We start from the raw sequence: 23,457 nt of genomic DNA, 5'->3' as shown, positions 1-23,457 counted from the left end.
GATATGAAATTGATTATTTTGCATCAGGTTCTTCTTCTTTTGGGGCTCTTTAGGATTACAACTTTGCAATTTGTCCTTTCTGTATATTTGTATTTCTTTTCCTTCTTTTTATTATTGAACTTTGTAAACTGCTTTAATGGCTTGTCTTTAGACAGTCAATCAAATAAATGTAACCTTGAACCATTTGCACATGGCTTAGTAAAAAGACCATGAAGACTCCTTACTTGGATCCTAGCTTTTCTTAGGGAAACAAGTTGGTTACTATATTGGTTCAATGTTAGCAAAATACAGAGAGGAATTCAAGTAGAAGGTACACCTTGAAAAAACATTGATCTTAACATAGTATCATAGTAGTAACATAGTAGATGACGACAGAGAAAGACCTGCACGGTCTATCCAGTCTGCCCAACAAGATAAGCACATATGTGTTACTTTTTTGTGTTACCTGACCTTGATTTGTATCTGCCATTTTCAGGGCACAGACCGTAGAAGTCTGCCCAGCACTAGCCCCGCCTCCCAACCACCAGCCCCGCCTTCCCCCACCAGCTCTGCCACCCAATCTCCGCTAAACTTCTGAGGATCCATTCTTTCTGAACAGGATTCCTTTATGTTTATCCCACACATTTTTGAATTCCGTTACTGTTTTCATCTCCACCACCTCTTGCGGGAGGGCATTCTAAGTATCCACCACTCTCTCCATGAAAAAATGCTTCCTGACATTTTTCTTGAGTCTGCTCCCCTTCAAAGATCTGAAGTCTTTATGTTTCCTTAATAGATCCTCCCTTGGCAGTAATTACAGCCATAAGACTATCACCTTCTTTCTTTATTCCTTTGCTTTATCTTCCAGTGTTGTTCTTAGGGTTGCTTCCTTTTCATGAGTTCGTGTTATGGAGCTGCCTCCTTTTTCTTTAAAGTTCTTCCTCCCTCAGTCCACCGTGCTGCTGTTTCTGTTCTAGTCAATACTTTGCACTTGTTTATTCTTACCATGTACTGCAATGTTTGTGTGAGATGTAGGCGAGGAAAAGTATCTTGATTTACTTCAGTTCTGAAAAACAAGAGTGGCTAGGCAGGGAGGAATTCTCAAAACCTTTCAAAGCCAACCTTTCCTGAGGAATGAAGTAAAACTCCAAAATGATAACAAGGGCACCTACTGATTTACTTGCTTTCACTGCCAACTGACTTATCTAAAAAATGTTTGTGCTAGTGCCTTTGCTTTAACTAGGAAAGGTCGTTGGAATGTATTAGGTTGAAACTCGAGACCAAACCCAGGTCTTAGCTGGGTCTGTCCAAATCTCTGAACATTCCAATCATCACACATTATTTTGCGCATTCCTACTTTACCATGAATGCCCTGGTTTCAGTGTTCTTGGAGGATGTCTCCAAAAACTTGACATTCTCTTAGAAGTATTTTTACTTTATTTGATTCTCCGAGAAGAAAGAATCAGGTATGTGGACTGATTAACACACACATCAAGCATATGATTATGTGGGCTGTATCTTGAACCCATGCCAAAAGATAAAAATCCACCACTTCGCTACATCTGTGCAAGCAATTTCTCCATTTCCATTGTACTTTAACAGCTTGAGGAAAGTCAAACTCTGGTATCTTGGTTCTATTTAATAAGGCAGTTTAAGTGAACAGAGTCAAAGAACCAGGGAAGGCTCCCTCCTCTCCTGTTCCATTTTATTTTCATCTTTGTGGCTGAAGCTTGATTGTAAACTGAGCCTGATAATGTACTACTGACATTCGCTTACAGCTTACAACATTCCTGCATGTTTATAAGGATTATCTATTTTGGGACTTGGCCAATACAGTTTGTATTCACAGGCCCATTTCTGTGATACCTTTGCATGCTGCAAATGCTGTCTTTGAATTTTATCTGCAATCATTCTCATACAAATGCACAACAATGCAACCCCCTGCAATCACTGCCTGGGTTTGGTGAATTTGGACTTTTATGAGGAATCTTAGGTAAAGGAAAATGTCTCTCCTTACTATAGTGTTAACATTGACACTATATTGATCTCAAAAAGGAGATTGAGGCGTTTATTTATGATAGGTTTTTTTGGTGGGAAAAATGATTAAGGACCCTTTTACTGAAGTGCATTAAGCAGTTGACCTGCAGACTAGTGCAAAATAACTGTGAGCACATGAGTGTGGTAACTGTTACCATGTGGCATGATAGCATGCATTAATTTATTGATTGATGATTATAACTTTCCAGCGTTTGACTGGTTTCTGTTTTTGTTATTGACAGTGAAATAGCAGAATACAAGAAATGTATAGAATTTTTTTTTTTTTTTTTTTGGGGGGGGGGATTTAGCACAAGGTGAGTTACAATCGGTTGCACTAGTTATGTCCCTGTTCTCAGAGGGCTTCTAACCTAACCCCCTGTTTACAAAGCTCTGCTAGTGGCTGTCGGTTCAGTAATGCCAAAACAGCGCGGCTTTGTAAACAGGGGAGTAAGCTTGTACTTGAGGCAATGGAAGATCAATAACACACAGCATTTGCACTTGACCTGCATTAATATTTGTTGTTAAAGGAGGGGATGATCAAGATAGCATCTTGGTAGGACATCAGAGAGAGAGCTTTGCTTGGTTTTATTTTTTTCCTTTACCTTTGGAAGATTTCCTTGATGCCTAAGTGCAAAGTCAAGGTGAAGGGACCTCTCTCCCCGAAATGGGATGTGCTGGTGCTCAAGCAGGCTCCCATAACAACTTTCACAAGCCTTAATCCAGTAGAGTTGAGCACTTCTGCATTGTCTGGGGTGGAGAAGAACCCTGACTTGGAAAGCAACTTTTTGAACCAGATACTCTTCTGGTTCAACAGGGACTTCTGAGAGTTGAGCTGGGCAAAGACAGTAGAATTCCGAGGACCTTCACAGTTATGGAGAGGCAGCTGCCAGCTCTTCCTTATGAGGATGTTTCAGGAGCTATGGCTATCCCTAAGGATGGAGCAATGGGTTCTTTGACAGAAAGAGCAGTGGAGGCATTAAGTATACAAGTGTTGGAACAAGGTGAGACGCTAAGCTCTGTTATTAGCTTAATGTTAGATTCAGAGTTGATGCAGCAGTTGAGTAAACCATCGGTTGTCACATTGGAGCCTATCTGGGCTGCAGTGGAGAATCTACATAAGGTTTGTGTGACTGTTTTCTCAAATTCCTTAGGGATTTTCTCACAGTATAAGGATTTGGACACTTGCTCAGGAAAAAAAATGTGGCAGATATGGATACTTCATTATCAAAGTTTAAAGAAGTAGAAAATCAAGTGCTGCAGGATAAAGTTGTATTAACTCGCAAGATTGAAAATTAGAAGAATGGGCTAAGGCCTTAACCTCAGATTTTTAAACTTTCCTTGCCTGAAATTTGGTTCTTAAGGGATGTATGTAATTATTACAATCAGGATGTCCACCAGTATAGAAACTTTACCATTTTCCTGTTACTTTTCACCCCATTTCAGATGCTTCACCTTAGGTGGTAGAAGAACTTTCCTTTGATAGTTTGAATTTAATTTCAATCTTGGAGTCTTCACCTGATGAGATATCTTATAGAGACACTCTATTAGCATCTTTCATTTTGTCTCAAGATAAGGAAGCACTGCTTTATTTCGACTATAGAATTTAAGGACTCCCTTTCTTAGGGGTCAGAGTCCTAATATTTCATGATGTGTCACATTTAACACAAAAAAGAAGAAAAAAGTTTTTTTGCTCTGTACCAGGAGGTTGTCTCCTTAGGTGCTTTCCATGTAAATATATACTTAATTTGTTAACTATCATTTTTGAACCTATGCAGCTGTGAAGCTAAAATTAGAGAATGCAGGTACTTGCGCACATGAATGTAACATTCACACGCGTAAGTGTTAGGTCTGCACTCAGTGGTATATATTGCGAGAATTCATGTTGCATAACACGTAAATGAAGGGGACATTCACAGGGGGAGGTGCATGGGCATGTCAAACATTGATGGTCATAGGTTATAGAATACTGTCAGATATGCACTGAAGTGCTACAACTAGGTGAGTACATTTACGCCTCCTATTGACATGGCATAAGTGGGTGCACCTAAATCTTAGTGCATAAATGCTGACTCATGCGAGTTCTCTATAATGTATTTTGGGCACTCAGATGTATAACTTTAGCATGCAACTTGCTTACCCCCAAATTCTGTAAATGGCACTCAGAATTGTACATGAAAATTTGGGCGTACGCGCAGTTTAATTGAGTAACAAGACAATTGGCACCAATAATTGGGTGCTAACAATTATTGGTGTTATTTGGCAACAATTTGGATTTACTTGCGCATCTTGCTAAAAGCTAATCTATAAAGATGCACATGTAAATGTTTTAGTATGCAACTGAAAATGAGTTGTGGCCATGGGAGGGGCATGGGTGGGTCAGGGCGTTCACTAAAGATGCATGCAGTATTACAGAATTTGTGGGATCTGCGCCTAACTTACGCATAAGGATTTCAATTGGTGTAAATCCTTTGGTCCAAAAGTTGGGCATGGATCCTGGCACTGAGCGCTATTCTGTAAACAGCACGCAACTCGGAGCACTGTTTATAGAATAGCACTGAGTGGCTAAATTTGGGCACCATTTACTGAATGTAGTCTGGCGCATAAATGTAAGGGTGGGTCCCACATTTACATGCATAACTTACGGAATACTGTAAATTAGGCGCTAATGTGCTACATTTAGGGAAGCGTATTTATTCTTTCTATTGTAATGGAATAAGTGGGCTCTCCTAAAAGTTGGCATGTAAATGCTGACCTATGCTGGTATTCTATAATGGAATCTGGGATTCCAGATTCCATTATAGAATTAGCATGTAGTGCACTGTACCTTGGTGCCTAACATTTGGTGCCCTTTAAAGAATTGCCCCAATGTGTTCTTTGGTGTATGGAGGTAATTTTATAAAGTCATTCCCATGCAAGTGTGCTGACATATCTGCATAAAGGACCTCTTTAAAAAAAACACCGACTGTCTTAAGACTACAAACCATGACATGGTAGTACATACTTTGCTGGTGGGTGTGCATGAGAAGTAGTTTGGGCACAACCTAAGTAGAGTTAGCATGTAGATGTATAGATTATGAAATACCTTAATCTAAGCATGCATGTGCATAAACTAGGCATCTTCAATTACCTCTGCCACTTGTGTTAAATTAACAATAACCCACTGTAAATTATAACCACTCTTCTTAAAAGTCCTTACTGTTATTAATGTTTCTTAACAACCATTATTTAATTTTTATCTGGGGAGGAAAAGCTTCAGAAAATGGAGTAAATTCAACACTCTACGCTCTCCTCAGACATCGGCTCAAAAACCACCCACCCATGGTGCTCTGCAATAAAATTACTCTCATCATGTCAAAACAAACTGGCTATAATTTACAAACACATACAGACCTCTGTTCACTAGGTTGCACTAGCAGTTTAATATGGGAATTAACACACACTAACGATGAGGCTGGGTACCATGTTAACAGTTAACACAGCACATTAACAGAGCACACTAATTGCTGTGTCCAACAACTACCACAAAAATCACCAGTGGGAGGTGTGGAATTGGTGGGGAATGTTAATGTGCAGTTAACATATGCTGCACTTGAAGGTGGCAGTTATTTAAGTGGGAGCCTCCCTGTAGCGTGCAGGGAGCATCTATTCGATGAACGCATCTGGGCATCCAGATTCTGTTATAGATCACCCTTGATATTTAGGTATCCAGAGTTACATCAGCCCTGGTGCAACTGAGCCCCTCCTAAATGCAGCAGGTGCACTATAACTTATAGAATTCTAAGTTATGTGCGTAACTGGGAGACATGCTCATGTCCTGCCCATGGGCGTTCAGATGCCTTATATGCCCCTTCACTTATGACCACACATTTTATCGTGTACGTTCCTAGTGTCCACAAAAAATGGGACCCGTTACATAGTTTCAAAATACTTTCCAATTGTTTAAACATTTAGGACCCCTTTTACAAAGCTGCGGTAAAAGGGGCCCTGTGATAGCATCAGTTTGTGACTTTACCACGTGCCAAGGTCCCCTTTTACCGCAGAGGGTAAAAGTTTTTCTTTTTTAAAGTAAATGGCTGTATGGTAAGTGAATCACTTGCCATGTGGCCATTTCTTGGGGGAGCCCTTACCACCACCTATTTAGGAGGCAGTAAGGGCTTCTGCACTTACCCAGCAGTACTACTACTACTACTTATCACTTCTATAGTGTTACAAGGCATACGCAGCGCTGTACACCATACATGAAAAGACAGTCCCTGCTCAAAGAGTTTACAATCTAAATAGGACAGGCAAACAGACAGAACAACTAAGAGGTAAGGGAATTAAAGAGGTGGGGATAAAAGGGTACAGGGCAAGTGAGTAGTGGTTAGGAGTCAAAAGCAGCATTAAAGAGGTGGACTTTTAGCCTGGATTTGAAAACGGCCAAAGACGGGGCTAGACGTACAGGCTCGGGAAGTCTATTCCAGGTGTGAGGTGCAGCGAGATAAAAGGAACGGAGTCTGGAATTAGCAGTAGAGGAGAAGGGGACAGAGAAGAGAGATTTATCCACAGAACGGAGTACCCTAGGGGGGGCATAGGGAGAGACAAGAGTGGAGAGGTACTTGGGAGCGGTAGAGTGAATGCACTTATAGGTCAGTAAGAGAAGTTTGAATTGAATGCGGAAACGGATAGGGAGTCAGTGAAGTGACTTGAGGAGAGGGCTAATGTGAGCATAGCGACTGGCGGAAAATGAGATGCGCAGCAGAGTTTTGGACTGATTGAAAAGGAGAAAGATGGCAAAGTGGGAGGCCGGTGAGAAGCAGGTTGCAATAATCTAGGCGAGAGGTGATAAGAATGTGGATAAGGTTTCTGGCAGAGTGCTCATAGAGGAAGGGACGGATTTTGCTGATGTTATAGAGAAAGAAACGACAGGTTTTGGCAATCTGCTGAATGTGAGCAGAGAAGGAGAGAGAGGAGTCGAGATGACCCCAAGGTTACGAGCTGATGAGACAGGGAGAAGGAGAGTGCTATCCACAGAAATAGAGAAAGGGGGGAGAGAAGAGGAGGGTTTAGGGGGAAAGATGAGAAGCTCGGTTTTGGCCATGTTAAGTTTCAGATGACGTTGAGACATCCAGGCAGTGATATCAGATAGGCAGGCTGAAACATTGGTCTGGGTGCTGGTTGAGATTTCAGGGGTAGGGAGGTAGATCTGGGAGTCCTCAGCGTAGAGATGGTATTGAAAGCCATGGGATGATATCAGAGAGCCAAGGGAAGAAGTGTAGATGGAGAACAGGAGGGGACAGAGAACAGAACCTTGAGGTACACCGATAGGTAGTGGGATATAAGTGGAAGAGGATCCACCAGAGTGTACACTAAAGGTGCGAAGCGAGAGGTAGGAGGAGAACCAGGAAAGAACAGAGCCCTGGAATCCAAGTGAAGACAATGTATCAAGGAGTAAGCTGTGATCAACAGTGTCAAAAGCAGCGGATAGATCGAGAAGGATGAGGATAGAATAGAGACCTTTGTAGCAGGTAGCACACAGGGCTGCCTGATTACTGCCGGGTAAGCCCCTGGTGCATATTGGGGGCAGGCACTACTGCCGGGCTCTTGCATTAGCCCAGCAGTAGTGCCGGATTGGTGTACAGCAAAGCGGCGATACGGGTGCCGCCGCTTTTTAAAAGGGACTCTTAGTATGACCTTTGGAAATTCATTAGTATAATGGGGGATTTTCTTAGTTAATTCATAATTTGTGTTCAAAGTGTCCTCCTTCAAACTTGACACATTCATGAAGTCTTCGATTCCACTGAGCTGTTGGCTCAATGAATTCTGGGATTTCCTTAATTAAGAGCTTAACTGTTATGCGAGCTCAATGCACTGTTGAAAAATAAATTAGAAATGTCTTGAATTTCAAATAGAAGTTTCTGTTGCAGTAGGATGTTTTGGAGTTATGTGGGGTCTTGTTTTTTCCTGACACTGTAGAATTGCCCTTTAACTGCACAGCAACTCTTCTGAAAGTGTTGGGAATGCCGCCAGAAATTACTGCAGAATTTTTGCACCTAAGGAAATAGTTTTTATAAGGGGGCACTAAGCTAAAGCACATTTTAAGGCATCTGTGTTAAGCCTAAAGACAAGTAGATGCTTATTATAGTGTAAATGCTAGGTACGGACATTTATACCAGCCCCACACCAATAGTTTTCAAGTATGCACATAAATTATAATAATTTATTATCTCTGTGTGTACTTGGGCATTGCGCCCAACCTCCAATCCTGTGCATGTCCACTGGCAAAGTACACACTATCATTTCAAAGTATGTACTTTTGCGCTAGTCGGTATTTTATGAGATCATATGTGCACATATATGGTCATGTCAACATATAAATGAGTAAAATACCACCAAAGTCAGTGCGTACTTTACCACTTAAAGTAAAATGCTGCTTTCTAAATTTCCCCTCAGAGTGCTTTAACTTTTGCCATTAATGGGCATTAGGTGCAAATCCGTAATGCAGTTTAGTAAATAGAGGCCAAAGGGTTCTATGTGCCTCATTTCTCCCAGGACTTCCTTTGGGGCTGTGTCATAAAACAGTGCACCATGGATCCTCACTGTTAAACCCCTTAGATAAGACTGTACAGTGGTCATAAGGTTCATCAGAGCTGAGGTGTATGTTAGTAATTAGGATCAAAGAGACAGCTACAGATGCACAGGATTTCTGCAAAGGAGTGAGGTAGTGCTGGTGACAGCCAGTACCTTGAAGGTGCAAATGGGTCTGGAGAGGCTGACAAAGGAAAATGTGAAAAGCAGTGGGGACAATGGAAATGGTATAATGTGGCAAACTGAAGGCCTTGCTCTAGAAGTGCACACCTCTAGTGCAAACAAATTTAGAGACCCATGAAAATATCAATCAGTGTACAGCAAAGCTTTGCAACATTCGAATTGAGGAATACGTCTGTATGTGTAATTGCCCACTGCTTATTCCACTGTTCAGATTTGTGTATGTCTCCTATGTCTGGCCAGCTGTTTCTTAACTCCCAAATACCATAAGCTGGAATGTCCTGGCACAATTCCCAGTGACCAGCAGTGGGATACTGTGTGTCACTTTGGATGATAATGGCTAATGCCATTAATCATTTCCAATATGTGAACATTAAAGAAACAAATCTTTACATTTTACTTGGTACTGGTGACATTCAGCAGTAATAATATATTCAGCAATCTCAGTTTGGCACATGCTTCATATATTTTTATTTCTAATGTATAAGAACATTGGGTCTAATACTAAAAAAGAATAATGGGGTCCTTTTACTAAGCTGCGGGGAAAAAGCCCTGTGGTAGCGGCGAAGGCCATTTATCCCAAGCGCCAGGGACCTTTTTACCGCAGCAGGTAAAAAGCCCCTAAAAAAAGCCCATGCGGTAAGATTACTCTTACCACATGGCCATGCGGGGGGAAGCACGTACCGCCACCCACTGAGGTTTCAGTAAGAGCTCCCGCTGTAATCGGGCAGCATGCGGTGATGCCTCATTACTGCCAGGTTAGCACTGCACTATAAAAAAATGTTTACAGCACACCAGAAATGGTGTGCGCTCGAGGCAGAACTACTGTTGGCAGCCGCGTTGGGCTGGCAGTAGTTTTGAATTAGCATCAGGAAATCCTGCATTGGGCTTACCAACACTTTGGAAAAGGGCCCCTATGTGCTCAGTGCTGATACTGATTGCATACATTTTTTTTAAATTTGTTTCCGTTGTACATAAAATTTAGGGGGGTCTTTTAATAAAATTAGGTCAAGGTATCTGGCACAGGACCCATTTTATTCCTATGGGCCCTGCTGCAGATGACATGCACTCATTTTTAGTAAAAGATCCCCTTAATGCATAGACCAGGCCATTGCCAGTTTTACACATGCTGGAAGGTGGGGTTGGGCTCAGGAGACACAAAAGTTCATTTATTTATTTGGATTTGTATCACATATTTTTTGGTTGTAACTCAAGGCTACATTCAGGTACAGTAAGTTCGTTCTTGTCCTTGGAGGGGTTTACAATCTAAGGGGGCAATTCTATAACTGGGTGCACAAGTTAGGTGCCCAGATGCAGAGCACTGAACATTAATTCTATAATGGCATCTGGGCACCAAGATTCTATTACAGAATCTAGTGCAGCTGTGTGCCTATATTTAGGCATGCCCATTTACGCCACGTCAAAAGCAGGCATAAATGAGCATGCTTAAATAGAGCACTTTAGCACCTAACCTACAGTACTGTGTAAGTTATGCGCAGTTAATCTTGGTCCTGTTTTTGCCCTGCACCTGCTCCTCCTCTGTGAAGGACCCCTTGTGTTGTTTTAAGCGAGTTGTGTAAATCATTTACAGAATTGCACTAACTCCCAGATTCTATATAAAGCTCAGCGAGTAGAATGCATTAAATTGTGCAGACGACCAATTTACACACACTACTCAATTGAGTAACAAGCCAATCAGTGATGATAATTGACTGATAACAACCAACACTAATTGGCAATAATTGGAATTTATACAGGCTTCTTTTAATATATCTATTCTATTTAATAATCAATTCTAGAAAGAGGTGTGCGTAAATTCTAACATGTGTAGCTAAAAAGGGGGCACAGCCATGTGGACATGTTGGGGGTGTTATTCAAATTTACATGTGTTGTTATATAACTTGGGAACTGCACCTACATTCTGGCACAATTACTTACACCAGGTTTTCAGTGGCGTAAATCAGTGTTTCCCATGTCCAGTCCTGGAGTACTCCTTACCAGTTAGGTTTTCAGGATATCTACAATGAATATGCATGAACTTGATTTGCATACACTGCCTCTATTATATGCAAATCTCTTTCATGCATACTTAATTTGTGTATCCTGAAAACCTGACTGGCAAGGGGTACTCCTGGAGTGGACTTATATAAGTACATAAGTATTGCCATACTGGGACAGACCAAAGGTCCATCAAGCCCAGCATCCTGTTTCCAACAGTGGCCAATCCAGGCCACAAATACCTGGCAAGATCCCCAAAAAAGTACAAAACATTTTATGCTGCTTATCCCAGAAATAGTGGATTTCCCCCAAGTCCAATTTAATAATGGTCTATGGACTTTTCCTTTAGGAAGCTGTCCAAACCTTTTTTAAACTCTACGAAGCTAACCACCTTTACCACATTTTCTGGCAACGAATTCCAGAGTTGAATTACATGTTGAGTGAAGAAACATTTTCTCAGATTCATTTAAAATTTACTACTTTGTAGCTTCATCGCATGCCCCCTAGTCCTAGTATTTTTGGAAAGCGTAAACAGACGCTTCACATCTACCCGTTCCACTCCACTCATTATTTTATAGACCTCTATCATATCTCCCCTCAGCTGTCTTTGCTCCAAGCTGAAGAGCCCCAGCCGCTTTAGCCTTTCCTCATAGGGAAGTTGTCCCATCCCCTTTATCATTTTCGTCGCCCTTCTCTGTACCTTTTCTAATTCCACTATCAGTGGCATATTGAAAGATACAAATGGGGAGATGGGCGTCCTTCTCTCAGGGTCACCCAAATCGGCATAATTGGAAGCCGATTTTGGGCATGCTCAACTGCGTTCCATTGCGAGGATGACCAAAGTTCACGGGGACGTGTTGGCAGTGTACTGAAGGCGGGATGGGGGCGTGGTTAAGAGATGGGCGTCCTCGGCCGATAATGGAAAAAAGAAGGGCGTCCTTAACGAGCATTTGGTCGACTTTACTTGGTCCAATTTTTTTCATGAAGAAGCCTCGAAAAGGTGCCCGACCTGACCAGATGACCACCGGAGGGAATGGGGGATGACCTCCCCTTACTCCCCCAGTGGTCACCAACCCCCTCCCACCCAAAAAGAAAAATTAAAAAACATTTTTTTCAGCCTCTATGCCAGCCTCAAATGTCAAACCCAGCTCCATCACAGCAGTATGCAGTTCCCTGGAACAGTTTTTAGTGGGTGCAGTGCACTTCAGGCAGGCAGACCCAGGCCCATCCCCCCCTACCTGTTACACTTGTGGTGATAAATGTGAGCCCTCCAAAACCCATCCGAAACCCACTGTATCCACATGTAGGTACCCCCTTTACACCTTATGGCTATGGTAGTGGTGTACAGTTGTGGGGAGTGGGTTTGGGGGGGGGGGGGTTGGGGGCTCAGCACCAAAGGTAAGGGAGCTATGCACCTGGAAACAATTTGTGAAGTCCATTGCAATACCCCCTAGGGTGCCCGGTTGGTGTCCTGGCATGTGAGGGGGACCAGTGCACTACGAATGCTGGCTCCTCCCATGACCAAAGGGCTTGCATTTGGTCGTTTTTGAGATGGGCGTCCTCGGTTTCCATTATCGGCGAAAACCGAGGTCGTCCATCTCTAAGGTTGACCATCTCAACATTTAGGTTGACCATCTCTTAGGTCGACCTAAATGTTGAGATTTGGGTGTCCCCGACCGTATTATCGAAACGAAAGATGGACGCCCATCTTGTTTCGATAATACGGGATGCCCCACCCCTTCGCGGGGAAGTCCTCAGAGATAGGCGCCCTTAGAGATGGGCGTCCCTGTTCGAAAATGCCCCTCCACATCTTTTTTGAGATGTGGCGGCTAGAATTGAACACAATATTTGAGGTGCAGTCGCACCATGGAGTGATACAAAGGCATTATAATGTCCTTATTTTTGTTTTCCATTCCTTTCCTAATAATTCCTAACATTCTATTTGCTTCCTTAGCTACCACACCACACTGAGCAAAAGGTTTCAATGTATCATCAACGACAACACCTAGATCCCTTTCTTGATCGGTGACTCCTAACGTGGAACCGTGCATGACGTAGTTATAATTCGGGTTCCTTTTTCCCACACGCATCACTTTGCACTTGCTCACATTAAATGTCATCTGCCACTTAGACGCCCTGTCTCCCAGTCTCCGTTTATAATTTTTCACAATCCTCACGCGATTTAACGACTTTGAATAACTTTGTGTCATCAGCAAATTTAAATACCTCACTAGTTACTCCCATCTCTAGGTCATTTATAAATATGTTAAAAAGCAGCAAACCCAGCACAGACCCCCGGGGAACTCCATTAACTACCCTTCCCCATTGAGAATAATGACCATTTAACCCTACTCTCTGTTTTCTATCTTTTAACCAGTTTTTAATCCACAAGACGACACTACCTCCTATCCCATGACTCTCCAATTTCCTCTGGAGTCTTTCATGACGTACTTTGTCAAACGCCTTCTGAAAATCCAGATACACAATATCAACCTGCTCACCTTTATCCACATGTTTGTTCACCCCTTCAAAGAAATATAATAGATTGGTAAGGCAAGATTTCCCTTCACTAAATCCACGTTGGCTTTGTCTCATTAATCGATGCTTTTGAATAGGCTGTGTAATTTTGTTCTTTATAATAGTCTCTACCATTTTGCCCAGCACCGACATAGGACTCACCGGTTTACAATTTCCCGGATCTCCCCTGGAACCTTTTTTTAAAATCGGTGTTACATTGGCCACCTTCCAATGTTCCGGTACCACGCTCGATTTTAAGGATAAATTACATATTACTAACAATAGTTCCACAAGTTCATTGTCTAAATGTCAGTACATTCCCTGATCCTATGCGTTATTATACACACAGCGACTAACTTTAGGTGCATTAAATAGAATAGCACTAAGCGCTTTAATCAGGTGCGTCTAGATTTTAGACGCCATTTACAGAATCTGGCCCTGAGTGTACACCTAGCACTTACTCAAGTGTACACTTACACGTCTGAGTGCTGCTATTCTATAATTTAAGCACACAAATGACACATCAATAGAGGCACCAAGTATACAGAAGGTGAGTTTGTATCTGAGGCAATGGAGGGTTAAGTGACTTGCCCAAGGTCATGCGGGGCTGAAGTGGGATTTGAACTGGGTTTTTCTGGTTCTCAGCTTGCTATTCTAACCATCAGGCTACTCCTTCATTCAAAGTTGTATGCAAAGCTAAAAAAATTCAGTCACTGTGCTTATATTTTGTACAAATAAGTTAGGCCATAGAAAGTGCAGGTCTAAAAATAAACAGATGACGAGTGACATGGCCCCTCCTTCTTGTATGTATATTCATCAGTGTCCTTTAAACAGCTAGAGAGGAAGTAGCCTAGTGATAAGGGTAATGGACTAAGAACTAGAGAAACAAGGGTTCAAATCCTTTTTTCTGACACTCTGTCACGGATCCAAGGACAGTGAGCCCTTGGGCTGCTGTCAATGAACGGCAGCCGTAGGGGAGCCACCCAACTAAGGACTGAAGCTGAAAACCGACAGGACTGATTCAAGCAGGACTAGAACTGAAGCTGAAGATGGGCAGGACTGGAACTGTAGCTGAAGACAGGCAAGACTGGAACAAGCAGAACTGTAACTGAAGCTGAAGAGGCAGGACTGGAACAAGCAAGACTGGAACTGTAGCTGCAGACAGGCAGGACTAGAACTGAAGCTGAAGACAAGCAGGACTGGAACAAGCAAGGCTGGAACTGAAGCTGAAGGCAGACAGGACTGGAACAAGCAAGGCTGGAACTGAAACTGAAGGCAGACAAGTCTGGTACAAGCAGTGTTGGAATTAAATCTGAAGACTGGCAGAACTGGAACAAGCAGGGCTGAAACTGCAACAAACACACACAGACGAGAACTCATCTGAAGACCTCTCTTGCAAAGGCAAAGCAGGAAGGTTCCAAGGCGCTTTATAAAGGCATTTACCGATGATGTCACAACCAAGAATGAGGCTTGAATGCTGGACCATTAGAATAGGACTGGAACGATCTCTGGAACATGATTGGAAAACAGGGAACAGGCAGCCAAAGGGCCTGATTACTGAAAGGAGAGGTGAGTGAAGACACGGGACATGGCCACAACCGTGACACATTCCTTTTGACCTTTGGAAAGTCACTGTATCAACCCTTGCCTCAGATACTCACAGGGGGGAATTCTGTGAATGGCACCCAAAGTTAGGTGCTGGGAAGATCTGCATGAAGCACCAATTCTATAAAGGTTGCTTTGCACTAAGCACCCTTTATAGACTAATGCTTAGCATGGATATCCATGCCCAACTGTGGACACAAGGACTTACCCCTGCTGAAACCTTCTGTAAATGCTGGTGTGCAACCAAAGGATGCATAAATGATCCTATTCTATAACATTGCATCTAAAATTTGGGAGTGTCCCTAACCCACCCAAACAATTTCTTCTCCTGGCAACACTCCCTTTTGAGTTGCATGTGAGACAATTTCAGTATGCAGCATTATAGAATAGCGCATAGGCAGAGCCGTGCGTGCCCTAATTAGTGCCAATTAATCTCAATGACAGATGAACAATTTATTAATTAGTTTGCACGTAGATCTGGCATCTGTGCCCACATTTGGGTGACTTTTGTAGAATCTGAGGATTAGGGGACAGTTCTACGAAGGATGACAAAAATTAGCCGCTAAAGATCTGCGTGCGAAGCCAGTATTCTCTACCGTCCATTTGTGTATACAAGCCGTTATAGGATACTAGCATAACTCAAAAATCACACACCTAGTTAGGTGTGACCTCTTATACTCGCTTTATGGCAGATGTAAATGTTTATGCCTGAATGCAGCACTTGTGACAGGATTCTATAAGGTGTGCCCAACACAGTTGGAACCCCTATGACCTACCAATACTCCACCCTTTTGAAAACCCTCTTTTCAGATGTGTACTGTAGAAGTTATGGGCTAGATTTTATTTATTATGCCTAAAAAAATCAACGCTGAAAAAATATGCATAGGCATATTCTATAAACTGTGTCTAAGGATAGGTGCAGTTTATAGGATATGATATTTAGGCGCAGTTTATAGTATATGCCCAGTGTCTCTTTTCTGTGACTATATTTAGTCATGGCCATTTAGGCCGACTAAAACCTGGTGTAAATGCCGATGCCTAAGTTACGTGCAGAATGGGCATATTCTATAAAACTGCGTGTAAATTCTAGGAATGCTCACAACCTGAACATGCCCATTCTATGGCCACTCCCCCTTTCAGATCTGCGTCTTAGAATTTACATGCATCACTTTATAGAATACGCTTAGAAAGTTGTGTGTGTAAATTCTTATTAAAGTCAATTAGCAATAATTGCTTCTTAAGTTGCAGTTATCGGTGCTGATTGGCTTGTTAACTAATTAAGTTGCACGCACAACTTAAGTCACATTATATAGAGTTTGGGATATGTGCCTAACCCACTTACATGTGAATCTAATAAGTGCCAATTAGTGGTAATTAATGCCAATCATTGGTACTTAGTGCCAGATAAACACCAATTAAGGACCAAATAATAAATTGTTAGTATTAGTGATAGCATTCTCTAACTGTGTGCAATTTATAGAATGAGAGATTAGATTGGAACCTCTTTGGGGCAGGTATATATTATATGTGAATGCTTCTCACTACCATATAGTGCCTCATATATTCAGTAACAGAATAAAAATGACAAGTCATATCAGGATTAATATTAAAGATTTAACCAGGCAGGAGAAGCTCCTGCATGGTTAAATTACACTGACGAACCAAACCACTGGTTTGTGCCACTAAATATGAGCCCTGACCACTGTGGCACTATTTAGTTAGTGACTGGGCAGTAATCTGAGTACTGCTGATATTCACTGCTAGAGTTTGGATAGCTAACTAGGGACCCCTTTTACCAAGCTGCGGCAAAAGGGGGCCTGCGCTGGTGTTGGCGTGTTTTAGACGTGCACCGAGGCCTCCTTTTACTGTAGTGGGTAAAAGGTTAGTCTTTTTTTTTAAATATCCTTATTGAAGGATAATGCATTCCAAAAGGTGGTTAAACAACATTGAGGATATACCACTGATCAATTAACAAACATACCATGAGGGGCATAATCGAACGAAAACGTCTATCTCCATGGGCGTTTATCTCCGAGAACGAGTCCGTGAAGGCGCGGACCGAACCGTATTTTAGAAAAAAATAGACGTCCATGTTTTATTCGACAATTTGTGAGCTGGGCGTTTTTGTTTTTCAGCGATAATGGGAAATGAAAGCGCCCAGCTCAAAAACGAATAAATCCAAGGCATTTGTTCGTGGGAGGGGCCAGGATTCGTAGTGCACTGGTCCCCCTCACATGCCAGGACACCAACCGGGCACCCTAGGGGGCACTTTTACAAAAACAAAAAAAAACGGTAAAAGAGCTCCCAGGTGCATAGCACCCTTCCCTTGTGTGTTGAGCCCCCCAAATCCCCCTCAAAACCCACTGCCCACAAGTCTACACCATTACTATAGCCCTAAGGGGTGAAGGGGGGCACCTACATGTGGGTACAGTGGGTTTGGGGGGGTTGGACGACTAAGCATTAAGCAGCACAATTGTAACAGGTAGGGGGAGGATGGGCCTTGGTCCACCTGCCTGAAGTCCACTGCACCCCCTAACAACTGCTCCAGGGACCTGCATACTGCTGCCAGGGAGGTGGGTATGGCATTTGAGGGTGAAAATAAAAAGTTGTGAAACATCATTTTTTGTGGTGGGAGGGGGTTAGTGACCACTGGAGGAGTAAGGGGAGGTCATCCCCAATTCCCTCTGGTGGTAATGTGGTCATTTAGGGCACTTTTTGGGGCCTTATTTGTGAAAAAACAGGGTCCAGGTAAAGTGCCCTAAATTCTAGCTACAAACGCATACTTTTTTTCCATTGTCGGCGAATGGCGCCCATCTCTGTTCAGGTGATAACCATGCCCCAGTCCTGCCTTCACCACGCCTCCGACACGCCCCCGTCAACTTTGTACGCTTCTGCAATGGAGTGCAATTGAAAACGTCCAAGTTCGGCTTTCGATTATACCGTGTTATTCGTTTTTGTGAGATAAACGTCCATCTCCTGATTTAGGTCGGAACTTGGGCGTTTTTCTTGTTTGATTATAAGCAGGCATGTGTACTTTATGCATAACTAGGCAACACATATTTGCGGTCCCTATCATTGTGGTTCCTTGCGCATCATCCTCCTTTTCTTGTTTTCTCCCTTTAGTTCCCCCCTTCCCTCCCTCCCTCCCCTCTCCCCTTCCCCCCTCCCCCCCCCCATTCTCCAGGTGCTGAGCTTTGCCTTTACCTTACTGTCTCTTAAACCATTGCATTTGTGGCTACTGGGAGACCCCCTTTATCATATAGCTGAGAGTAACTCTGCCAGATTTCTCAATATGTCTTATGTCTGCCCATATGCGTCAATGTATATTGTAACTTGACCCACGCTGCCATTTCTTTTTTTGAGGAAATGGCCATGCAGCAAGTGAAGCACTTGCTGCAGGCCATTTCGGGGGGGGGGAGGAACGCTTACCGCAACCCATTGAAGTGATGGTATGGGCTCCCATGCTAACTCGGTGATAACCAGGCAGAACGTGACACTGCTCGATTACCACCAGGTGCACACCGGAGCTACAAAAAATAAATATATTTTTGTAGCATTGGATATGACAGTGCACTGGGGGTGGGAACTACCGTGGGGCTGTTGCATTAGCCCAGCTGTACTTCATTTTTAGCGAGCGATAAGTCCGCATTGATCTTACCACTGCTTTGTAAAAGAGACCCTAGACGTAAATGTTGCCCAAATTAGCACTAAGCACTATTCTACAAATGGCTCTCAGAGTCGGTGCCAGGATCCACAGCCAATTTTGAGCAAGATAATTTATACCAAGTAAAATCTGGTGGAAATTCTTGTGCCTAAATTAGGCGCAGATCTCGCTAATTCTATAAAACTGTGGTCAAATTCCTAATCTGCCCATGTCCCTCCCATAGCCATGCCCCCTTTTCAGATCCAGGCATAACATTTATGCACGATCCTGGAGCCTAAAAATGTGTGAGCAAATTTTATTTAATGCCAATTAGTGTCAATAATTGATTATTAGTGACCAATTATCAATGCTAATTGGCTCATTAATTAAATTGCACACTCAAATAAGGAATGCACCCCTGTTTGTGTGCCCATTTTTGAGTGCCCTATATAGAATTATGGTGATAATGCAGTCCTAGCTATGCCTGGTTAGCTATTCAGGTTTGGCACTGAATACCAGCATGGATAGATGCTGGCACTGAATATTGAACCTTTAGGAAAACTCTGGCTGCCGTCAGCTGAATATTGACCAGATGATTATTAGCTGGTGCTATTGGATGTGAGCATATGCTTGAGAGTCATATCGTCATGTTTGCTGGTGGTAAAATGAAATTATCTTCAGTTTTCAGAGAACTGGATTAAGAGTTTGGGTTAGGGCTACCGACTAAGCCCATTTCAGTTTCCAGACAGTCTGATTCAGTCGTGCTGTTACTCATTTGCATACATGTGCTTTAGTTCCAATTCCCCTGAGAAAAGCAGGAAACCATCTGCATTTATGCAGTGGGGTAACATGAAGACTGGATCAGTCAGTTCTGAAAAAAAAAGTCACTTGTCACCCCTCATTCTCATAATCTGGTTTTTATTTCTCTTATAAGCTCTTAGACAAGTTAATTTACTTCCCTGTACTTAGTTTATCCAGCTGTAATTGGTTATTATCATTATTCATTGCAATAATAACACTATAAATTATATTTTTCTTGCAATCTTCCCTTCAAATTTATTTTATAGCATCCGAAGCGATATATATATGGTCATCTATCCCTGAAGGAGCTTCACCATGAGCTCATGTTTGTATGTAAATGCAGATGATCAGGATATATATCATGACTGTGTCAAAGTTTGGGTTTTCAACGGATTCCAAAACATACTTGGTTGTTATCCTACTGCTTGCTAGCCATCACTTCCCTTGTTTGGAAAGAACAGCTCATATGTTTTGCTAATGGTGAAATGGATAGTTCTAACAGAGACCTCATTCAGAGTGGGAAAGCCCCACATCGAATTCAATATCGCACATATTTTGCTTGCCTATTGGCCAAAACTCCATCTTCTAGTTATTTGGACTAAATTCAATAAATGTCACCTAAAAAATCGGTGCCGAAAAAAGTAGCTCTTAGTGCTATTCTATAAAAAGTACTCAGAAGGGGTGTTTTACAAAGGCACACTAAACACTAGAGATGCCCATAGAAATATATGGGCATCTCTAATGTTTAGTGCATTCTTATTTTTAGCTTGTGCTAAAAATGCTAGCGTACCTTTGTAAAAGGACCCCAAAGTTAGGTGCCATTTATAGAATAGTGCTTAGCACTAGGAATCAATTACTTTTGGGCGCAACAATATGTACCAATGAAACCCTGGTGTAAATCCCTGTGCCTAAATTAGACACGGGTCCCCTTTATTCTATAACAATAGACCATGGTTTAAAACACTGATCGGTTCAGCTGGCGTTTCAATTTAAGTAAGGGACTCTCCTTGAAACAGCTTTTTAAGTGAGACAGTGCAGCACTGCGTATGCCTTGTAGTGCTATAGAAATGCTAAATAGTAGTAGTAGTAGTAGTAGTCGTGCCGGAATGTGTCCCCAATCCGGCCATGGAGCATTAATTCAGGAGTATTTATTTAAAACTTAAAAATAAAAAAGCAAACAAGTGCATATGATATTTTTTAAGAATTAAAGTTTATTGATGAGGTTGAGATAAAATAATTTTCCTGTGATGCCGATGATGAGGTTGGTGTTGTAAATCTCACTGTTGTTGAAAGCTGGTCTTCGGTGAGTTACACTTCTGAGGCATGCAGTAAAGATTATTATTGCTTTGGGTCATTGATTGGATATACATGTTTAGAATATCCCTAGCACAAATGATCTGCTATGGGTTGGCTAGTATACATATAACATATAACTTATCTGAATAGTGGTTGAATCTCACCACCATTCTGATAACTTCAAAGCCTCCCTTCTCCCCCAGTCTGCCTCAAAACCTGGCCTCATACTATATGGGCTATTCAGACAGATTTTTGGTCTGATGCTGTCTGTCTAGAGACCAAAAATCCATGGATAGGGAAGTTATATGTTCATCAGCTGCCAGTGAATATATGAGTTTCTATGAATGCCAGCTTGGAACTGTTTTGCTATGTTACTTTATTAAGAAAAGATTTTGGAGTGGCTTGCTAATGCCTGCTTTGTAACTATGTCATATTGTCTCATTTCACTAGTTAAAATGGCTTTTTACCCTTCTCACTTACTGCACAGTTGAATCTTTTTGACTTCATGCCGTTTTTCTTCCTTTCATGACATTAACAGACAATGGACAATACTTGCCTGATACTGTAGTAACTGAGTGTGTAAAACTGAATTTTTTCAAGAAGCAAACTGAGCATATATGGGTAGGAAGCCATTAAGCAAACACATTTAAAACCCTTGAGAGTCTCAGCTTTACTAAATGGCTTTTCATTGGAGGGGCTCTTTAAGTCTTGCCTCTTTTTTTGTGTTATTATTATAGTATTTCACTGGAAACTGTTGAGATAAAATTAGAACTTGCCTATGTTCTTATGATGTGTTTTTCTTTACAGGAATCAGACAGCAATAAGTTATGTTCCTTGTACTCCTTCCGAAATACCTCTACCTCACCACACAAAGCCGATGAAGGGGGTCGTGAGCGCAGTGAGCTAATGGCCAGCGCTAATTTTGGAACCCCGGAACGTCGTAAAGGAAGCCTCGCAGATGTGGTAGACATACTAAAACAGAAGAAACTAGAAGAAATGACAAGGACCGAGCAGGAGGGTACGTGTGGGCTAGAATTGTCATTTTTTTCTAAAGATTCCATTCCTTAAAAAAAAAAATGTGTGGGATATTGAGAACCTGAGAAGTGCATAATTGGCAATAGCTGGAAAATAAAAACAACGAAGTTCTCCATAGGTTACCATGGTAATGACAGTTTGAGATGTATTAATGGAGTTAAACAGATATCTCAATTTCTATGCTGGTCTAAAACTTTCTGTGAATTAGGTGATGCTTATTATAAATGAGATGCAGGAATTTAAGCTATAAATGGCAACTAATCTAAGTTTGTTCTAGGAAGAGTTAGTTTATAAGTGGATTTTATTACGCTGAGTAAAGGGACCATGGCCTCATGTACTCTACTCTGCTTCTATAATCTTAGTAGGCCCAAATTGACCACCATCATGTTCTTGTTGTTTATACTGTGTTCTTGTTTGATTTATTAGTCAGTGATCTGAGATTTCTCCTTGTTGTCTGGCATTGTCTATCCAAAATGTCCTTGGATGCTCAGGAGTCTCCTCTCCTGTCCTCAAGCCTTTTTGTGTTCCTCTGAATGTGGACAATATGTTGCTGTGGAAGTGATCATTTAAATAAATTTGGTATTGGCTAGTAGTGAGCTATTCTGTCTGAAAATACAGGATTCAGGAAAACCAAAGAGGCATATTTTTTTTCAAATAGTGTTCACTGAATAGAGCACTTCTTCTAAATTCACTAATACACTTTGTGCTTGGTAGGATGGCATAGAGTGAGTGGAGTTAATTTGAGACTATCTTCTCTTTAAGGAATTTATATATTTTATTGTTTAGAAATGTGCCTCCCCCATCCTGGTTTTGTTTTCTAATTCCATATAGCAGAGTGTGATATTTCTTATAGAGTATCTCTCTCTGTATATATATATATATATATACTTTAAGAATTTATTCGTGTAAGGATGGGCAGGAGGAGAAACATTTGTCTTGAAACACTCAAGGCATGCTTTCCTTCAGTTTTTACAGTACATCATTAGGGTGTTTAGTGCTGATGTTCAATAGCTATATGATGGATCTTTCCAGGATATTTCCAATCCATATTCATATCTATATCTATTTATGCATTTGCTATGAGAATCAGCTCAGTTTTCATATACAAGTTATTCTGAAAATTAATCCTATTTGTGGCCCCTTTTAGATTATTTTATCACATTTGCAAAAGAGAGTGAAAAAAAGCCACCTTTTTGTTGGCTCCTGAGGCTCGCAGGCATGAAGCCATAGTACGCACACAATAAACCATAGTCTCCCCAGTGTCTGATCCATAAAAACTGGCCTATTTTCTTCCTTCATCACAGTTCTAGAGTTGTCAGACCTCATTAGAACTGGCAAATGCCAGAACACGTGCTCTGTATGTGGAGCCCAAATATTTAATCAAGAGAGTCCCCTGGTTGTTGAAGATAAGTCATCTAATGAGAACTTGGTGTGCACAACAGTGACTGTGGAGGTCAATAGTCATTACCTAAAAGAATATGGCACAGCTGGTTGAATTTGGCTGCTGTTTTGATTTAAATGGTCAAGTACTGCTTGTAATCCAGGACAGTCTGTTTCTAAAGGGTAGAACAAGTGCTTCAGCATCATGTACAGCTGTTTTAATCTCATTTTAATAATTCTGGTTTGGTCATTATCGTGCCCTGTGTATCACACTTGTACCAAAATATTAAATGTCTCTTTAAGGGGATAAATATAGCTCTACATAGATTATAGTTGGTAGGTTGTTTTTTTTTTATGTTCTATGTGTAGCTAGGTAAATAAATGGGAGTATGAAAGACTGACCGCTTAAGAGAGAATTA

The 23,457-nt window shown here is 41.7% G+C and overlaps 1 protein-coding gene across 1 annotated transcript in view; it reads left to right on the top strand.

Moving 5' to 3' along the window:
* SOX6 (SRY-box transcription factor 6) overlaps positions 1-23,457 on the top strand; it is an 802,914-nt gene that overhangs the window by 48,511 nt on the left and 730,946 nt on the right. Inside the window, exon 3 of the mRNA XM_030201055.1 lies at positions 21,431-21,641. Coding sequence (XP_030056915.1) covers positions 21,431-21,641 — 211 coding nt within the window. The remainder of the gene's footprint in view (positions 1-21,430; positions 21,642-23,457) is intronic.

Source organism: Microcaecilia unicolor, chromosome 4 (assembly GCF_901765095.1).
Source record: "Microcaecilia unicolor chromosome 4, aMicUni1.1, whole genome shotgun sequence".
NCBI lineage: Eukaryota > Metazoa > Chordata > Amphibia > Gymnophiona > Siphonopidae > Microcaecilia > Microcaecilia unicolor.
The sequence above is the reverse complement of the archived record's forward strand: the minus strand, read 5'-3'. Positions and strand labels throughout refer to the sequence as shown.